Source organism: Mustela putorius, unplaced genomic scaffold (genome assembly GCF_011764305.1).
Source record: "Mustela putorius furo isolate JIRA1106 unplaced genomic scaffold, ASM1176430v1.1 tig00003899_pilon_pilon_pilon, whole genome shotgun sequence".
Classification (NCBI taxonomy): Eukaryota; Metazoa; Chordata; class Mammalia; order Carnivora; family Mustelidae; genus Mustela; species Mustela putorius.
In genome coordinates, this window is record NW_025422048.1 from 12,872,299 (window position 1) to 12,888,209 (window position 15,911).

The window sequence follows — 15,911 nt, forward strand, 5'->3', positions numbered from 1 at the left end:
GAACTAAATTCAAGGTAACCGACTATGTGGTGGACACTACCTGAAGGTGCCACCATCTTCCCCTGGACCTTTCCTTTAAACTCACCTAAGCTCCACCCACTTTGATTTCCCGTCATTTGAAGAGAAATTCCTTCTTTCCCAAAGTACTGGTATTAATTAATGGTCTAACCTTGGGTTGGGTAATCACATTGTGTCATCAGCCTCCCGATTATTAGATATAATTTACAGGAAAAACAGACCTGAAGTTCCTCCCAGCCCGAGGACGAAGGCTGCAAATTGAGTTTAGAAGGTTGCTGACCTTTAGACCCGGGCTGGCTTGGGAAGCAGCCCGCTCTCCTGGTCCTGAAAGCCACAGCAGGCTCTTGTAATTGAGTTACCGCCTGGGATTCAGTGGGACTAATCCATCTATATAATTTCTTTGCCTGGTTTAATGCCATTAACGAAACCGAATTAAGGAGCGGGTGGAGCTGGGTGGGACGGAGGGAAACGGATTTTCTGCGTGGGAGTCGCTGCCGAGTCTCCACCGCCTGGCTGGAGCCTCTGGTCTGATTAATGGACGCCTCTGAGGACCAGGTCATGCTAGCGGCCAGGCCACCCCAACCCCTCAACCGCGCGCCGAGCTTTGGAGTATCCGCGCGCCCAAAAAGGGGCATCGCGAAAGGGTTTCCCAGATCGCCCCGGGGTTGATTCTGACTACGCTGTCCCCTCCTTCCCTTGTCCCTTTCTCCTCCGCGATCGGTCCCCTCCCTTGTACAATCTTAAAGCACTTTTTCTTCTAGTTCAAATCTTCGGGGACCTTCCCTGTGCTTTGTCACTAGCATGCCCTAAGCGACATGCCGATCCCACTTACCCCTCTCCAGCCCTCGCCCCCAGTGCCACCTCACTCCCTTTGCTTGGGGTTGGTTCTCCCGGATGGTGGGCACTCTTCGCGCCCAGTTTGCCAACCAGAGCGATCAGCCCTAGGAGGAGGGGCCTGCGTGAGGGGGTGGCGGTGGGAGGCGGCAGCCGCCGCGGTCAGTTTCACTCTCTGCCCCAGTGCCACTCAGATCCCAGCGCGCCCTTCCTCCTGCCCGGAGAGCCCGGCTGTCTCAACTTGGGCAGCTGGCCAGAGGCGAGGAGTCGCCGACTTCCCGGACTGAGATTCCACCGCTCGGTGCAGGCAGTTGCCAGCAGCGGAGTCCCCAAAGTGTAGGTGACGACGAGCGCGGGCCCGGGCGGCGCCGGCGGGGGGGTGGGGTACCGGCAGGTGCTGGGAGCCGAGGGGCCTCGCCGGGACTGGGTGGGGGTGGGCAGGGGCGCGCGACGGGCTTCGGTCTCGGCGGCCGACGGGGCGAGCCCGCTCCGGCGGCGCCCGCGGGCCCGGCCTGCCCAGGAGGGGCCGGGGAGTGGGGTGGGGGTGGGGGGGACGCCCGGCCGCCGCGCTTGCCGGCTCCGCGCTCCCCGTTGGGCTCGCCGGGGTTCTGCCAGCCGGCGGCTGACGTCGGCGCGCCCCTGCCGAGCTCTCGTCTTACTACAGCCGGCAGGCGGCTCCGTGCGCCCCGCCCTCGCCGGCCCCCGCCCCCGCGTGCCCACACCTTGCCGTTTATATAGAATGTGCCGCGGGCTGAATTCGCGGCTCTCTGGGACCGGAGAGTTCTCGGGAAGGAGAGCGCGAGCGAGGGAGCGGGCGAGCTCCGAGGGGGTGTGGGTGTAGGGAGAGAGCAGGTAAGGGCCGTCGGTTCCCGCTCCTCCGCCCGCGAGCCCCTCGGCCCCCCCCCTTTTGGCAAAAGAATAGCAACCTGGAAATCGATTACACGGAAAGAAAGGGGCGACCCTCCCCTCTCGATTCTCCGCGGGCGAGGAGCGGCGCGGCTCTGCGGTGTAACAGGCTCACACGTTGCTCATCACATGTTCAAACATTTCCCTTTCGGGGAGGCTCGTTATTTTTAAGTGAATATTTTCGTCTTTGTTTTGATTTTTTTTTTTTCAACCTTCCTCGGGTTTTTATTTCGATTGAGTTGGCGGCCCGCAGCGGATTGAGAGAGGCGGGGGGTGGGGGGGAAGCCTCCAGCCGGCGCGCGGGCAGCCCACCCAGGCAGTTCCCCGCGCGGCCAGCGCCGGCCCGGAGAGCGGCCCGCGCGGAGCCCGGGGAGGCCGGCGGCGGAGCCGGGAGCCCCGGCCGCACCTCTCGGCGGCCCCGGGGGTGGCGAGCGCGGCCCCGGGCGGGCGGGCGGGAGCGGCGGGCGCGGGGCGCGGAGGGAGCGCCGCGCCGCTTTGTCTCTTCACTTCTGGAGCAAGGCGAGCGGCTCCTCCCGCGGCCGGGCGCTCGGGCTCGCGGCGGCGGCGGCGGCAGCGGCGGCGGCGGCTCCTCCTTCACCCCTGTGCTTTCCTCCCCACTCTCTCGCAGGCAGCGGCGGCGGCGGCAGCGCTGGGGAAAAGCGGATCCCGCCCCGAGCCACACCGAGGGGAGCTCGCGGTCGCGACTTGCCGCCCTAAGCGCTCTCCGAAGTCCGGCCCGCTCGGCGAGGACTTCCGTCTCCTGGGCGACCCTTGTCAAGCAAGCTGGGATCTATGAGTGGAAAGGTGACCAAGCCCAAAGAGGAGAAAGATGCTTCTAAGGGTAAGTCCGCCCGCCGGCTTCCCTTCCCTTGGTTTCCCTCGCCCCCTCGCGTGCGCGCCGCCCTTCGGCAGCTCCCTGCCTCCCCTGCGGGAGCCTAAGCTGCCCGTGACCTCTGCGACCCCGGGCGAGAAACGGGGGGGGGGGACCCGCTGGGGGGCCTGGGGTGGCACCACTTTCCCTCCTTCCTCGTGGAATTGTCGCCCCGCGAGTGCCTCCAGCCTCTTCCACTCCCCCTCTGGACGCACCGTGGTGGCGCTGCGGGCGACCGGAGCTGCTGCAGCCCAGAGCGCCAGGAACAGCGCTGCCGGCTACCGGCCGGCCGCCTCTCCGTGCGAGTGCATGTGTGTGCGTGTGCGCGAGTGTGCATATGTGTGCTGCGCGGGTGCAACATGGTGACATACTCAGGAATCTGCCCCCCTCAGAAACCCAAGCTCGAATCCACCTTCAACCCCCTCTCCCCGCCCCCAATGCAAACAAAGAGCCTGGCCGAGACGTAAAACCCCTCCCCCCACGCTCCTTTCCCTCTCACACCCCTCTGCCCCCCAACTCTCTACCCCCTCCCCAGAAGGCAGGAGCTTGCAGCCTTCCACACGCCGCGTGCAAAAGTGAGCAATCCCGGTGCCCCGGCGCCGCCCGCGCTGCGCCTCGGCAGCGCAGCCTCGCCAAGCCCCTGGAGAACAAAGGCTGCTGTCCCCTTGCCACTAGTGCCCAGCGGGAGCGGGCCTCCGCGGGAGAGGACAGTCCCCTCCCTCTGCTCTCTGGGGTTCAGCCACCTGGCCCGGGGAGCCCGGCCGCCTGTCCCCCGGAGTGTGCCTCTCGGCCTGGGGCCTCCCACCGGCGGGTTGGGGAGGCGCAGCAGAGCAGGGCTCCCACCCTGGAGAACTCGGAAGAGGGAATGGGGGGGGGTTCCTCCTGACCTCCGCCAGCACTAGCCTTCGCCTGGCTAAGGACCCGGCTTAGCTCCGGAGTGTCAGCTGGAGACCAGCATCCTGGGAGACCCGGGTTCAGGGAGAGGCGCAGAGAGGGGTGTGGTAAGAGCAGTCGGGAAACGGCAGGTTCCTTAGATGCAAGTGTCCGGGGTGGCTCCGAAGCAGACGCCTGGAGTGGGCTGGACTGGTTCTGAGGGCCCCAGGCGCTCTGATCCCAGTCCACGCTGCAGAAGTGGGGCTGCAGGGAGGGAGCCCCAGCTTTCATTCACGGGCCCCTAATTCTTCCCGGGAACCCGGTGGCCCCCTTCCCTCCCACTCTGTCCCTATCCCTTTTCATCATCGCCTCCTTCTGGCCTCTCAGAGACCCCTCCCCCTCCCCAGATGCTAGGGCAGCACCAGCCCTCCCCAGCTGAAAGTTGTCAAAGTCTTCAGCTCAGGGCCTTTATCCTTGTTTTTAAATGGAGTCGATCTCTTCCAATTAGGCAAAGCGTGGAGGAAAGGCTGGCAAGTTTGTGGTGGGTACAGATCTGTTGTCCTAAGGGAGGGTGTTGTCACTGGCCTGGCTGCAGGCTGGAGTTGAGCCCCTTCCGACCTCCTCATAGGTGCTGGCTGTTCGAAGCGCGCAGATGAATTGAAACACTTAGAAAGTAGAACTCTGGGTGTGCATTTCCAGAGCTTTCCTCATCGTAGGTAATCTTAGACAGGCATTCATACGTTTAAGAGAAAATGACTTCAGATTCCTTAAAAGGTTTTGTTTTACCGGGAGGGCCCAGAGAGGTAACTGCATTGGAAGACCGTAGCCCCCAGTTTAAAAAAAAAAAATATATATATATATATATATTTTTTTTCAGCATAACGGTATTGATTGTTTTTGCAGCACACCCAGTGCTCCATGCAATCCGTGCCCTCTCTAATACCCACCACCTGGTTCCCCCAACCTCCCACCCCCTGCCGCTTCAAACCCCTCAGATTGTAGCCCCCAATTGATCTAGCCCGATGATTCCCCTTCTGAATCTGGGAGTACTTCAGGTTTGTTTGTGGAACTTCGGTTCCTGACTTCCAGCAGGTGGTTACCTAAGATTTATTTCAGGCTGCCTTTGGGAGGGCCCTGAATCCAAATTCATTCATGGAAAGTGAGTTGCTGTCTTAGGAGTATTATTTGCAATTGTCCAAAATGGGGTAACAAGTCTGGAAGCATTAGGACAGGTCTCTGTAACTCAATAATGAATTTTTTTACTGGGCATATGTCATAACATTTTCTTGCGTTGACTCACCACATTTGAAACCGAATACCTCTCTGTAGGAATTATATAATTAGCATTTGGAATTATGGTTGTAATTAGGAGAAATTAAAGTAATTTTATAAGACAACTTTTAAGAAAGGAGTTTACTTTCCCCAGGAGATGGGACTCTTATGGCTGCTGAGAGCGGGAGTTCCATTTCTGCCTCTGTTGGTTGTTGAATTTAGAGCATTTTGAAAATAGTCAATGCGTAATAGTTAGCTTTTTCCCCTTTCAAGTATGTTAAAAGCCTTATGTGGCCAAATTTTAAAGACTACTTTTTATGTTAGAGATGAAAGATACCAGGTTTATTTCTATTTTAACCAATAAAGTTTTCTGATCATATTCATGAAGAGGTTTGGTTTTTTTTTTTTTACAAATTTCCTATGTATGGGTTATTTTTGAAAAAAAATTTTTTTTAAGTTTAAGGGACTCATGAGCACACTCTTTGCAACATGGCAAGATACAGGATTGAACATTTACTGGATACTCTGAATATCCACGCATCTGATTTTGAGCAACAGTGTGTCAATGATTGAATCAAGTCAATTATTTGAATGAACTTCATAATCTGTTTTCAGAGCTACTGTTCATTTAAATTCAGCCTTGCACCTCATCATCTGGGGTTCATGCCCACAGCCTGGAAGACTATAATATAGTGCTTCTAGAGTTTTTAAAGCACAAATAGTAGGTAATAAGTAAGTTATGTCATGCTGCGAATGAAATATGGCTTTCCCCCATATTTCATTCAGACACACAAATTGCCAATTGTCTTTAAATGACGTTCCCTTGGACTCATTGAGGTTAAGACCAGTCTCAGTGGTGGGCAATAATCTTTTTGATAATCTTTTAATAACGAGCCAGATGAGATCGTCTGTCTTCTTCCTGGGAGGGTGGGAATCTTGATTTTATTTGAAACTATGAAAATGGCCTCTTGTGTAGCAAATCACCTTTTGTGCCTTTCTTTAGGCTTTACATAAACTTTTAATTTGGCCGATGTGTATATATAGTTAGCAGCACCCAGCTTCCTGAACAAACCGAAGGACCTATTTCCATTTCGTAGAAGAAGAAAGTGTAACATTTGTTTGTTCAAAGCGATATTCACTTAGCTTTGACTCGCTCCTCTACCTTGTCGTGTAAAATCTTCTCTCGGCAGTTCTCTGTCGGAAGAGCCCTCAGTTAAGGCTGTGTCTGCTTCCCTGCAACAGTGTTACGTGGCATTCAGAAAACATGTATGTAGCCTGCTCCAGATGAAACCAAATCAACCCTGGATTGAGTAAAAATGCTAGCCAGTTCCTGATTTCAAAACTGCCATTTGGCTTGCAGCTACCTGTCTGGAGTTGGGTCTGTGTTTTCAGCCACCTTTGCCCCCTGTGCTTGTGGACAGCCAGCTCAGCCAGGCAAATTTCAAGGCCCTGTGATGTGGGCTGTGGGTTCTCTTGGGAAGACGGTCCATGATAGCGTCAGGCTGGGCTTCTGCTGTCTGCGGGTGATGGAGGACAATTCCACACATAGTCCAAGAAACCAGCGCCTCGCACAGTTGTTGCTGTAATGGACTGTGGTGCCCGTGTGCATTTCTGGGCACGGCTCAGTTTCTGCTTCCTTCCCGGCCGTTTCCAATAGCCTCTCTAACCATACCTAAGGACAGGGCCTTGTGGTCCGGCAGCCAGCATATCAAGTATTGAACCCCGAATGCCATTCCAAAAGATCATCTCGGTCTTGGGGGATTACTGTAATAGCTTCCATCAAGTGCCTTTCTCGGATTTGGGCCAGGCAAAGCAGGTGTTCAGAGGTATTTTACCCACAAGAAATCATGACGCTGGTGACGTCTTACTAAAAACTGACCATCATAATCTACCTATTACTCATGTAGGGACTTGTTTTTTCACCTTGTGGTTAAATCATTATGGGCCAGTGGCCCATTGGTTTTATGGAGTGTCGTAAGCCCTGCGTTTTCTTCTGTGCCGAGGCCAGTGATCACCACTTTGGTGAGGGTGTGTGTCCAAGAAGATCTTGAATCAGAAATGTCAGTCGCTTCTTGGGGATAGGTGCAGAAGTCCTCTTCATTGTGGTTTCTAGTGGCGTGCTGCTTTGTTATTGGCAGAGGCTGAAGGGAGAAGGAGGAACACGTTGGGGCATGGGTTAGGGTCGCTGTATCTTCTTACGGAGTGTTCCTTCCTCTAAGTCTCTTTCTGGTACAGTTCAGATCATTAAAGGGGCTAGGGTGTGTGTCCGCACGGTGGAGATGTGGGTGGCGATGGAGTGGGAATGGACTGGGGGTTGGGGCCCGGGTGAGTAGCAGAAAGTGAGCTGTGGGGCCAAGGGGAAAGGGCTGAGGTCCGCGCCTAGGGCAGGGAAACGTATGGTGGCCCTGAGAACAGGACTGGAACAGGGGATGGCATGGGGGTCGGGGTTGGCTGGTAAACTGGAGGGCTGAGTTGTGAGGCAATGAGTGGGGAGATGAAACTGTTAACATCCCAGGTCTCTTTGCAGCTGTGCTGTTTGATGTTTAAATCAACTCCTCATTCTGGGAATTACAATCAACACAGAACCACCAGAATGTGTTGCAGCTCTTCAAATATATCCAATAAAAAGGCTTTCTAGTGTCTGCTTCATTATGGCTTATATTTTCGGAGTTGAGAAATTTGAAAGGAATAGAAAATAATTGCCACGATTAAACAATTCAAAGAGAAAAATCCCCATGAATTAAAGTACTGCGGGTGGAGGGGGTCCCACACGTCTGTCACTTTGCCAAGCTTACTATGCTCCATGAAATGTAAAGATTAGGTACGTACTATGGTTTTTGCATTTAGCAGAGAAGACAGAGGTCCACATGAATCATTGTCCACAGTCACCAAGTTTCTTTTTGGCTCTCCAGAAGACACATTAGCTCCAGGATTTCTCAGCATGGGCTGAGGAGTGGGCTTTAGGTTCACCGTACTGAGAAATGATTCAACTTAGTCCTCACCAACTTGAAATGCCGCTTATCTGTTTGTGACATACTGGTTCTACAAACTCCCCTGAATCAGATATCTGACATTGTTTTTTTTTTTTACTGTGGCATTTTTGTCACTTTGGTGAATGCCATATCTTGATGAGACATTCATTGGGGGTGTGGATTTCTGGGTAAATGTATTAATTTCCTAGAGAAGGTGAAATAGCCTATAGTGATCATTATGACGATCTCTCCAGCCTGCAGGTCTCATTTCTCCTTGGGTTGGAGGCCGTTTCTTTTTCCTCTAAAGCATTGTTTTCCGGGGTATTAACACTGAAAACGGGAGTTTCAGATTAGAAAAGAGATATATTCTTGGTTCTTGGGGCATGATGGAAATGGGGGCTAGTGTATTAAGAATCAGGGTTGGTAAGAGACAAGAAGCCCAGATTACAATTACTGTGTGTTGAGATTATTGTAAACCAAGGCAGTCCTTACGCCCTAGTCCTTGTGCCTCTGCCCTTTGTAATTACTTTTCCATATCGACTTTCAAATGGAAATGGTCTTAGCCTCACTGGCTGATGACCTTCTCCTGAGGCAAGGGGCAGCCAGTAGTAGGTGTCCTTGTTGATTCTTTTAAACTCTGGCAGCACCCTTGGCTTCTGTTGGTGTAAGGTTCTGGTTGACATTCTAGAAGGTGCAGTAGGGCTGGGATGAGCTGGGTTGCTTGCTTGGCCTGCCTGCTGAGACCTCTCTGCAGAGACCTCAATCAGATACTGTTCAGACAGTCACTATTTGGCCTAAAGGAATTCTCAGGTGTACATGTCCATTCTTTCTGGATTCTGTCAGGAGGGCCTGGGAAGAAAGAAAAAAAAAATCTTCAGGTGAAAGGCAGGCCTGATCAGAGGTCAAATTAGAAAATAGTTCATTTTTAGGGGTGCCTGTGTGGCTCAGTGGGTTAAAGCCTCTGCCTTTAGCTCAGGTCATGATCCTGGGGTCCTGGGATCGAGCTCCGCATTGGGCTCTCAGCTCAGCTGGGAGCCTGCTTCCTCCTCTCTCTCTGCCTACTTGTGATCTGTCTGTCAAATAAATAAATAAAATCTTTAAAAAAAGGTTAATTTTTGGGACGCCTGGGTGGCTCATTTGGTTAAGCAGCTGCCTTCGGCTCAGGTCATGATCCCAGCGTCCTGGGATCGAGTCCCACATCAGGCTCCTTGCTCAGCAGGGAGCCTGCTTCTCCCTCTGCCTCTGCTTGCCATTCTGTCTGCCTGTGCTCGCTCTCTCCCCATCTCTCTCTCTGATAAATAAAATCTTAAAAAAAAAAAAAGGTTAATTTTTAAAAAAGATTTTATTTAGGGGCACCTGGGTGGCTCAGTGGGTTAAAGCCTCTGCCTTTGGCTCAGGTCATGATCCCAGTGTCGTGGGATTGAGCCTCACATCAGGCTCTCTGCTCCGCAGGGAGCCTGCTTCCTCCTCTTTCTCTCTGCCTACTTGTGATCTCTGTCTGTCAAATAAATAAATAAAATCTTTTAAAATTTATTTATTTATTTATTTATTTGTGAGTGAGTGAGTGAGATAGCCAGAGGGAGGGAGCCCCATGCAGGGTTTGATCCCAGGACCCCAGGATCATAACGTGAGCTGAAGGCAGACACTTAACTGATGGAGTCACCCAGGCACCCCGAAAATAGTTAATTAAAAAAATAGCAGAAACCCAATTTCCTTTTGTGTAATTGCAGATTACACACAGTAACTTACACAAATCTTAAGCGTGCCTCTTGATTAATTTTGACAAATGTTTACACCCATGTAATCAAGTATCAAAATCAAGTTATAGAATATTTTCATCACCCCAGGGAGTGCTCTCATTTTCCTTTCTTGTCATTCCCTCTTCAGAGGCAGCTTCTCTTTTGAGTTTTGCCATCATACTTTTAGTTTTGCCTGTTACTGAATTTAATATCAGTGAAATCATGCAGTTTCTGACACCTAGTCACCTCTCCTTTCAGGAAGCTTCCTTTCTCACTTACATACACACACACACACACACACACACACACACACACGGGCACTCAACAGGGTCTTGTACTTGGCTGGCCCATAAGGAGTATTTGTTGAATGTTCCCAGAAGGGTAAGGAATTCTTTTAAGCAGGGGTATGTTGCATCATCATTTAAAATTTTTTTTTAATTTTTAATTTTTTAAAGATTTTATTTATTTATTTGACAGAGAGAGATTGAGTGAGAGAGGGAATACAAGCAGGGGGAGTGGGGCAGGTGGAGAGGGAGAAGCAGGCTTCCTGCTGAGCAGGGAGCCTAATGTGGGGGCTCTATTCCATGACCCTGGGGTCATGACCTGAGCCAAAGGCAGTCACTTAACAACTGAGGCACCCAGGTGCCCTGCGATCTTCATCTGATAACAATGACAGTAATTATCCTAGTTCTCATTACTATAGTAGTTTCTAAATTATTGAGTACTTACTTAGTAAGCATATATTATTTTTACATATATCTCATTTAATCTTCCTGACAGCCAAAGAAAGTAGCGATTAGTGTTTACGGGCTTTAGAGATGAGAAAATTGAAGCTTACAGATCTATTGTAGCGTTATGAGGTCATGTAGCTAGTGGGTTGTACCTAGCACAGTGATTGGCATTGTAGTAATTAGTGAATGATTTTGGAATGCATGTAGCAGAACTCATTGGTCCTGTGCTCTGTTCATTTCCAGTTTGTTGTCATATCAAAGCTGTGTGTTACAGAATGGCTCTGTCACTGTTTCACTTTGGTTTAATCTGATAGATGCCTGGGGATATTTACATTTTAACTAAGAATTGCCAGAGGCGGGGCCTTTAACCCAAAGGAATTAATGTCCGGTTGACTTTTTGGCATCTAGGTCGGTTGAGTGAGGAAGGAATTTTGGTTAGGGTGTTAATAGTTTTTCTAAGTACTAAGGGATTTGACATGAAGTAGCTCCTGAAATCTTCCTAACATTCTATCAAGGATAGACATACATATTATTAATATTCCCATTCGACAGATGAAGAAACAGGCCCAGAGACTAAGGCCAGTCTGAGGTCACTCAGCTAGCAAGATGATGGAGTGAGGTTTTGAGCCAAGCTGGACTGACTTCAAATCCACCTCTCTTTTTCGGGGGGAGGGGAGGGGCAGAGGGAGAGAGAGAGACTCTTAAGCAGGCTCCACGCCCAGCAAAGAGCCTCAGATCATGACATCAAATCAAATCGAGTCAACTGAGCCACCCAGGTGCCCCTCAAACCCGCCTCTTAACCACTGTGTCATAGTGCCTCCTTAAGCAACACTGGGGATTCTTTCATTTCGGTTTGCAGAAAGACAATATTATTTCCAGTTTGCCAGTGTGGACGCGGTGGAGAAGGGTGCCTCGGCACACGTGCATGGCAGCTCCAGGGCTCTGGTCCTCGGACAGCTGAAAGAATCTCCGAACACCTGTTTGAGTGGCTCTTCCCAGCCTGGGAGCGTAGAGGTGAAAGGAACTCAGTCCTACCTCTTACAGCAGCCCTTCCTTTTCCCTTTGGCCTTGACGTTCTGACTCTTTACTTTTCACAGCGTATCCTCCCTCAGTTGGCCGTGACTGCGACTTGCAGGACTTAAGCATCTGTCGGTTTGAAAGGAATGGTGCTTTTCTACAGAACTGTGTCTGGGAATTTGTTTCACCTGTGTTCTAAAGATTACACTTCCTCTTAATTCACTGCTGGGCGAAACTTCCAGTTGTTTATTTTTTTTCCCCTATTACATGGCATATGCTTTCAGTCTGCCTCTCATCAGAATCATCTGTCTCATTTCCTTCTCTTTCTAAGCCTACCCCATTCTCTCTCCCTCCCTCTCTAGAGCTCCCTCTCTCCTTTTCTCTCCCCCCTCCCTCCCTTGTCAACAGATGTCAGTGGTTTCATTAGCTGAATGGGGTTCCTTCGGGTATACTGGGCTCAGGGGAGGAATCTCATTTCTGCATTTTCTCCCTTGATAGCTATATTAACTTGAGTGAAGAAATCCACCCTTTAAAGTGTAGCTTCTCGGGAAGACGTTTTTCACTACTTCTTATATAACTCATTTTAAATGGCAAAATAAAAAAAAGTGCGAGCTTTATCTATTTACTTATTTTTTACTATTTATGCTGCCTTCAGTTAGATAATATTTCCAAAAATATATCTTGTTAATGGAGACACAGCCTTGAACGAGCATATTAATTATAGTTCTCAAAGTTAGGAATCATGTAGTTCTCTGTGCTGCAGAACCTATGTTTAACAGCCGTAATTAACAGGGCCGGCTGTAGTGCATGGTTATAGGTAAGTTTAATAACAGGAAACCCAGATCTCAAAAATCCCTCCAAATTATGGAGGTAGGATTTCTACAGCTCTTGAACTGGGGGTTAGTAAAGAGATCAAGTCCTTAAAATATTTCGCTTGCTGTTAAAAGCAGAAGTAAACCACCTAAGGCAGGCAGGCTGAGTGCTGTTCTTGAATATGCCTATAGATATTTTCAGAATCTTTTTCCAAGCATGACTTTGAAAGTATTATGAATTGACCTGCTTATTTTGCCTTTGACTTTGATTCTCTGTGTGTCTGCCTGCCTCTCCCGCTGGGGGTGTTTTTTGAACATTAAGACTTCCAAGAGCTTGGATTTGCGCGAGGTCTGCAGAGCACCGAGGACGAGGTGAGCCCTTCTGGAAACAGGGCCGGAGGCTCCTCCTCGCGGCTGGCAGTCCGGGGAAGGTTTGTTGGGCGACTAGCTGGGAACCGGACGGGGAGCGCTGAACGTTCTGGTTACCAGCGTCCCTCGGTCGCCGTGGATCTGGCAGGCGGGTTTATTACAAACCTCACTGTGCTCATTAGCCTCGTGATGCGGCGGCTGCCTAAAAAAGAAACACGGAAAAGTTGTGTCACCGAAGGTGAAACTTGGCGAAGCGCTGCTGGGCGCCGGGCATGACGAAGCTCCTTCCCGGCGGCGGCGGGCAGCGGGCGGCTTTGCCCACTCGCGCGGGTGCCCACGGCCCGGCCCGCCGGCGCGGGGATGCTGCCGAGCGAGCCGCGGCGCGAGCGGCCGCAGGGCGGTGTGGAGGAGGAAGGCTTCGGAGCCGGCTTTGCGCAGTCCTCCGCCTCGCGATCCGGCCGCGGGCGCTTTGCAGCCGGCGGGGGGGGGGGGGGGGGGGGGGGGGGGGGGGGGGGGGGGCGGCGGCGTTAAGATGGTGGCGGCTGGGCGGGGCCCGAGGGAGCGCCGCGTGGGGCCCCCTCCAGCCCTCTGGGCGTCCGAGCTCGCGCTACACCTGACCCACCCGCCCGACGCCTCCCCGGCAGACGCGGGAGGCAGATTCCAATCAAACCCTTGAAGTGGGGGCTTGGCCAATACTCGAGCCTTGCTTTCTCTGCCTAATGGTCAATGCTAATCCGGTTTTAGCTCTTCAGAAACCCAGGATGATTCTTGAGCTGAACATTCAGGGCCGATTTGAATTCACTGGGGCGCTTTTACCTGGCTTACCTTTCATTGCATCGATTTTTTTTTTTTCATTACAAAATAATGCATGCTGAGCAGGGACAATTTGGAAAATCTTACAAGCATAGATAAGATAATATCACCCAAGGGTTCCACTCCTAGGTTGATTTGTTGAGATTTTCCTTCCAGCCTTTTTTCTCTGAGTTTTAGAATACAGGCATACACATGGCGAATTATCTTTGAGTATTTATGGGATCACACGGTATATACTATAACCTGCTCTTTTCGCTCAACAACATATTAGAATATTTTTCTATGTTATTAAAAATTTTCCACACCGTCCTTTTCAGTATGTGCATCCTGGGTGTGGACTTGGGGGGTGATGTAGGAGAGATGGTAATTTTGTGCCTGTGGCTCCACAAACATTATCAGTATTTTATAAATGGGCATATGAATATGTATATATAAAGATATATATGCATGTGTAGATGTGTAAATATAAAATGAAACACATATAAACAAACATGCTTATGTCTACATAAATAGACATGCAGTATACTTAGAATAAATCCTCAAAGAAAAGACATCAAAAGAATCTTTGGCTTGTTGCCTTATAGAACATTTATAGTTTTTAAAAAAAATTTGCATCTTCTATTTTCTCTACAGTGGACATGTATAATGATATTAATCATGTAATAAAAAATAATGTAAACAAAATTCTGCTCATGGATTGTCTTCAAACTGCCTTTTCTGCTCCAGCTCACACCATTTCTTGATCTGGAATGTTCTACCCACTCTTAGTACATTTTATGATTTGCCTCTTCTTCCTCCAGGAAGCAAGCCTCTATCCCACCCCTCCTGCAGGAACTGCTTGCTCCTGATACTGGGCTTCTAGTAGTCCCCCTGGGCTACTGTGGATAGCTCAATGAAGAACTTTTTACCTGCTTATGACTGAGCTCCCCAACTAGATTGTAACCTCCTCAAGGGCCTTTTCACAAAACACGTGCTCAGCAAATGTGTTACTTAACCACATCGGTCAGCATCCTTCTTTGGTTTCTTTAAATGTTTCTGTACTTTGAAACTCCAAACCATACCAAAAGCCCTTAGAATATATCCCATCTGGGTTTAATATTGCTAATTTAATTTGAGGTATAATCCAACTTTACAGGAGGCCATCTTCCATGTAAAACTGGCTACGTGATTGTGGTTAAAGGCATGGATTTTAGAGGCACGGGTTCACATCTAAGTTCTTGTACTTATTGGCTATGTGGTCTTGGGCAAATAGTTTTCCTAAGCCTCTTCGGAATGGGAGACAATTCTGTTTTTCTCACATGTCTGTTTTATTTTTTATTTTTTTAAGATTTTATTTATTTATTTGACAGACAGAGATCACAAATAGGCAGAGAGGCAGGCAGAGAGAGAGGAAGGGAAGCAAGCTCCCCGCCAAGTAGAGAGCCCAATGCGGGGCTTGATCCCAGGACCCTGGGATCATGACCTGAGCCAAAGGTAGAGGCTTTAACCCACTGAGCCACCCAGGCGCCCCCACATGCCTGGTTTAAAGGTGGAATGAGATAATGTATGGAAAACATCAAAGGCAATGCCAGCTACAGAGGGTTTGGTCCATGGTGATATCAATTAATACACAGCTAAACCGCAGTGATTTTCGCATTGATTATTTGAGTTAGAAGGTTCCTTTTAGCAGGCTTGTTGGCAGTAGAAACAGATCTATAGAGTCACATATTTGACAGTCATAGTCCGATTTTAATGGATTTTCGTTCTACTAATTCACCCATTAATTTGCTTAGTATTTATCGAACTTTCTATGTGCGTGGACACTGCTGTAGAGACTGAGAATGCCTTCACGGAGCTGATATTTTGCAAGTTTACTTTGAAGAACTGAACTATCATCGCACCAAGGGGTCGTATGTCAATGAATGACCTGGAGCGACCACAGCCCCTGGGGCCCTATGCGGGCCAAACTACCAAGAGGGGCACGTGCAGGGAGTCGGACATGGGTTAATCAGTTTCAGTCCAGTGACCACTTGGTAGAGCTCCCAGAACCTGCCTGGGCCTCAGCATCACTTCCTACCACAAACAGCCCCCCTAACCCCCCGTGCTTATGATAGTTTGGTTCAGCAGAGGCTCAGGAATCCATATTTTTTGTAACTCTCCTCAGTGGAGTCTAAGGCACTGGCAGTTTCCAGACTTACTGCTTCTGGGTGGTGTTTCTCAAGCTGCCCAAACAATGGCCAGTAGGGTTTGCTAGGAAAACAATAGCCCACCCTCTCCCTCCTGGCCTGCGGAATCCCGCCTTCAGGAGAAGAGCTTCGTAATGTAAATTGTCAATAATGGAAATTGTCAACAAGTGTCTAGGTGATTCTAACCCCAGGCGAGTTGGGAAAATATTGTCCTGGAGACAACATAGGACCCCTGGAAATGAGGTGTAAATGTCCATTTTTTTTCTGGTCAGCGGGTCGTCCATAGCTTTCAATACCTCAGAGAGCTCAGTGTCTCCTCCAATGTTAAGCGAGTTGGAGCCCAGAGGTCTCTGCCCAGCATCGTTACTGAGCAGTGGGCTGTGGGTCCCCAGTTTTCTCATGGGTTGAATTGATTAACCTTACACATGCAGATGTTTTGATGGGAGCCTCCTTTGTCCTGTGTGCAGTTCTTCTCACTGCCTCCTCTGTAGGAGAAACTAAGGAAAGAAAACAATTTCT

At 50.0% G+C, this 15,911-nt stretch overlaps 1 protein-coding gene across 5 annotated transcripts in view; it reads left to right on the forward strand.

The window, feature by feature from the left end:
- Window positions 1-15,911, forward strand: part of FGF13 (fibroblast growth factor 13) — a 491,770-nt gene that overhangs the window by 23,668 nt on the left and 452,191 nt on the right. For 2 of the 5 annotated variants that reach the window (XM_045068230.1, XM_045068231.1), the window contains exon 2: window positions 2,387-2,599. In XM_045068230.1, the coding sequence (XP_044924165.1) occupies window positions 2,551-2,599 (49 nt within the window). In that variant the 5' untranslated portion in view covers window positions 2,387-2,550. Of the gene's footprint in view, window positions 1-1,010; window positions 1,189-1,582; window positions 1,705-2,386; window positions 2,600-15,911 lie in introns of those variants that run through there. The other 3 variants (XM_045068228.1, XM_045068232.1, XM_045068229.1) reach the window with 3 other exon arrangements.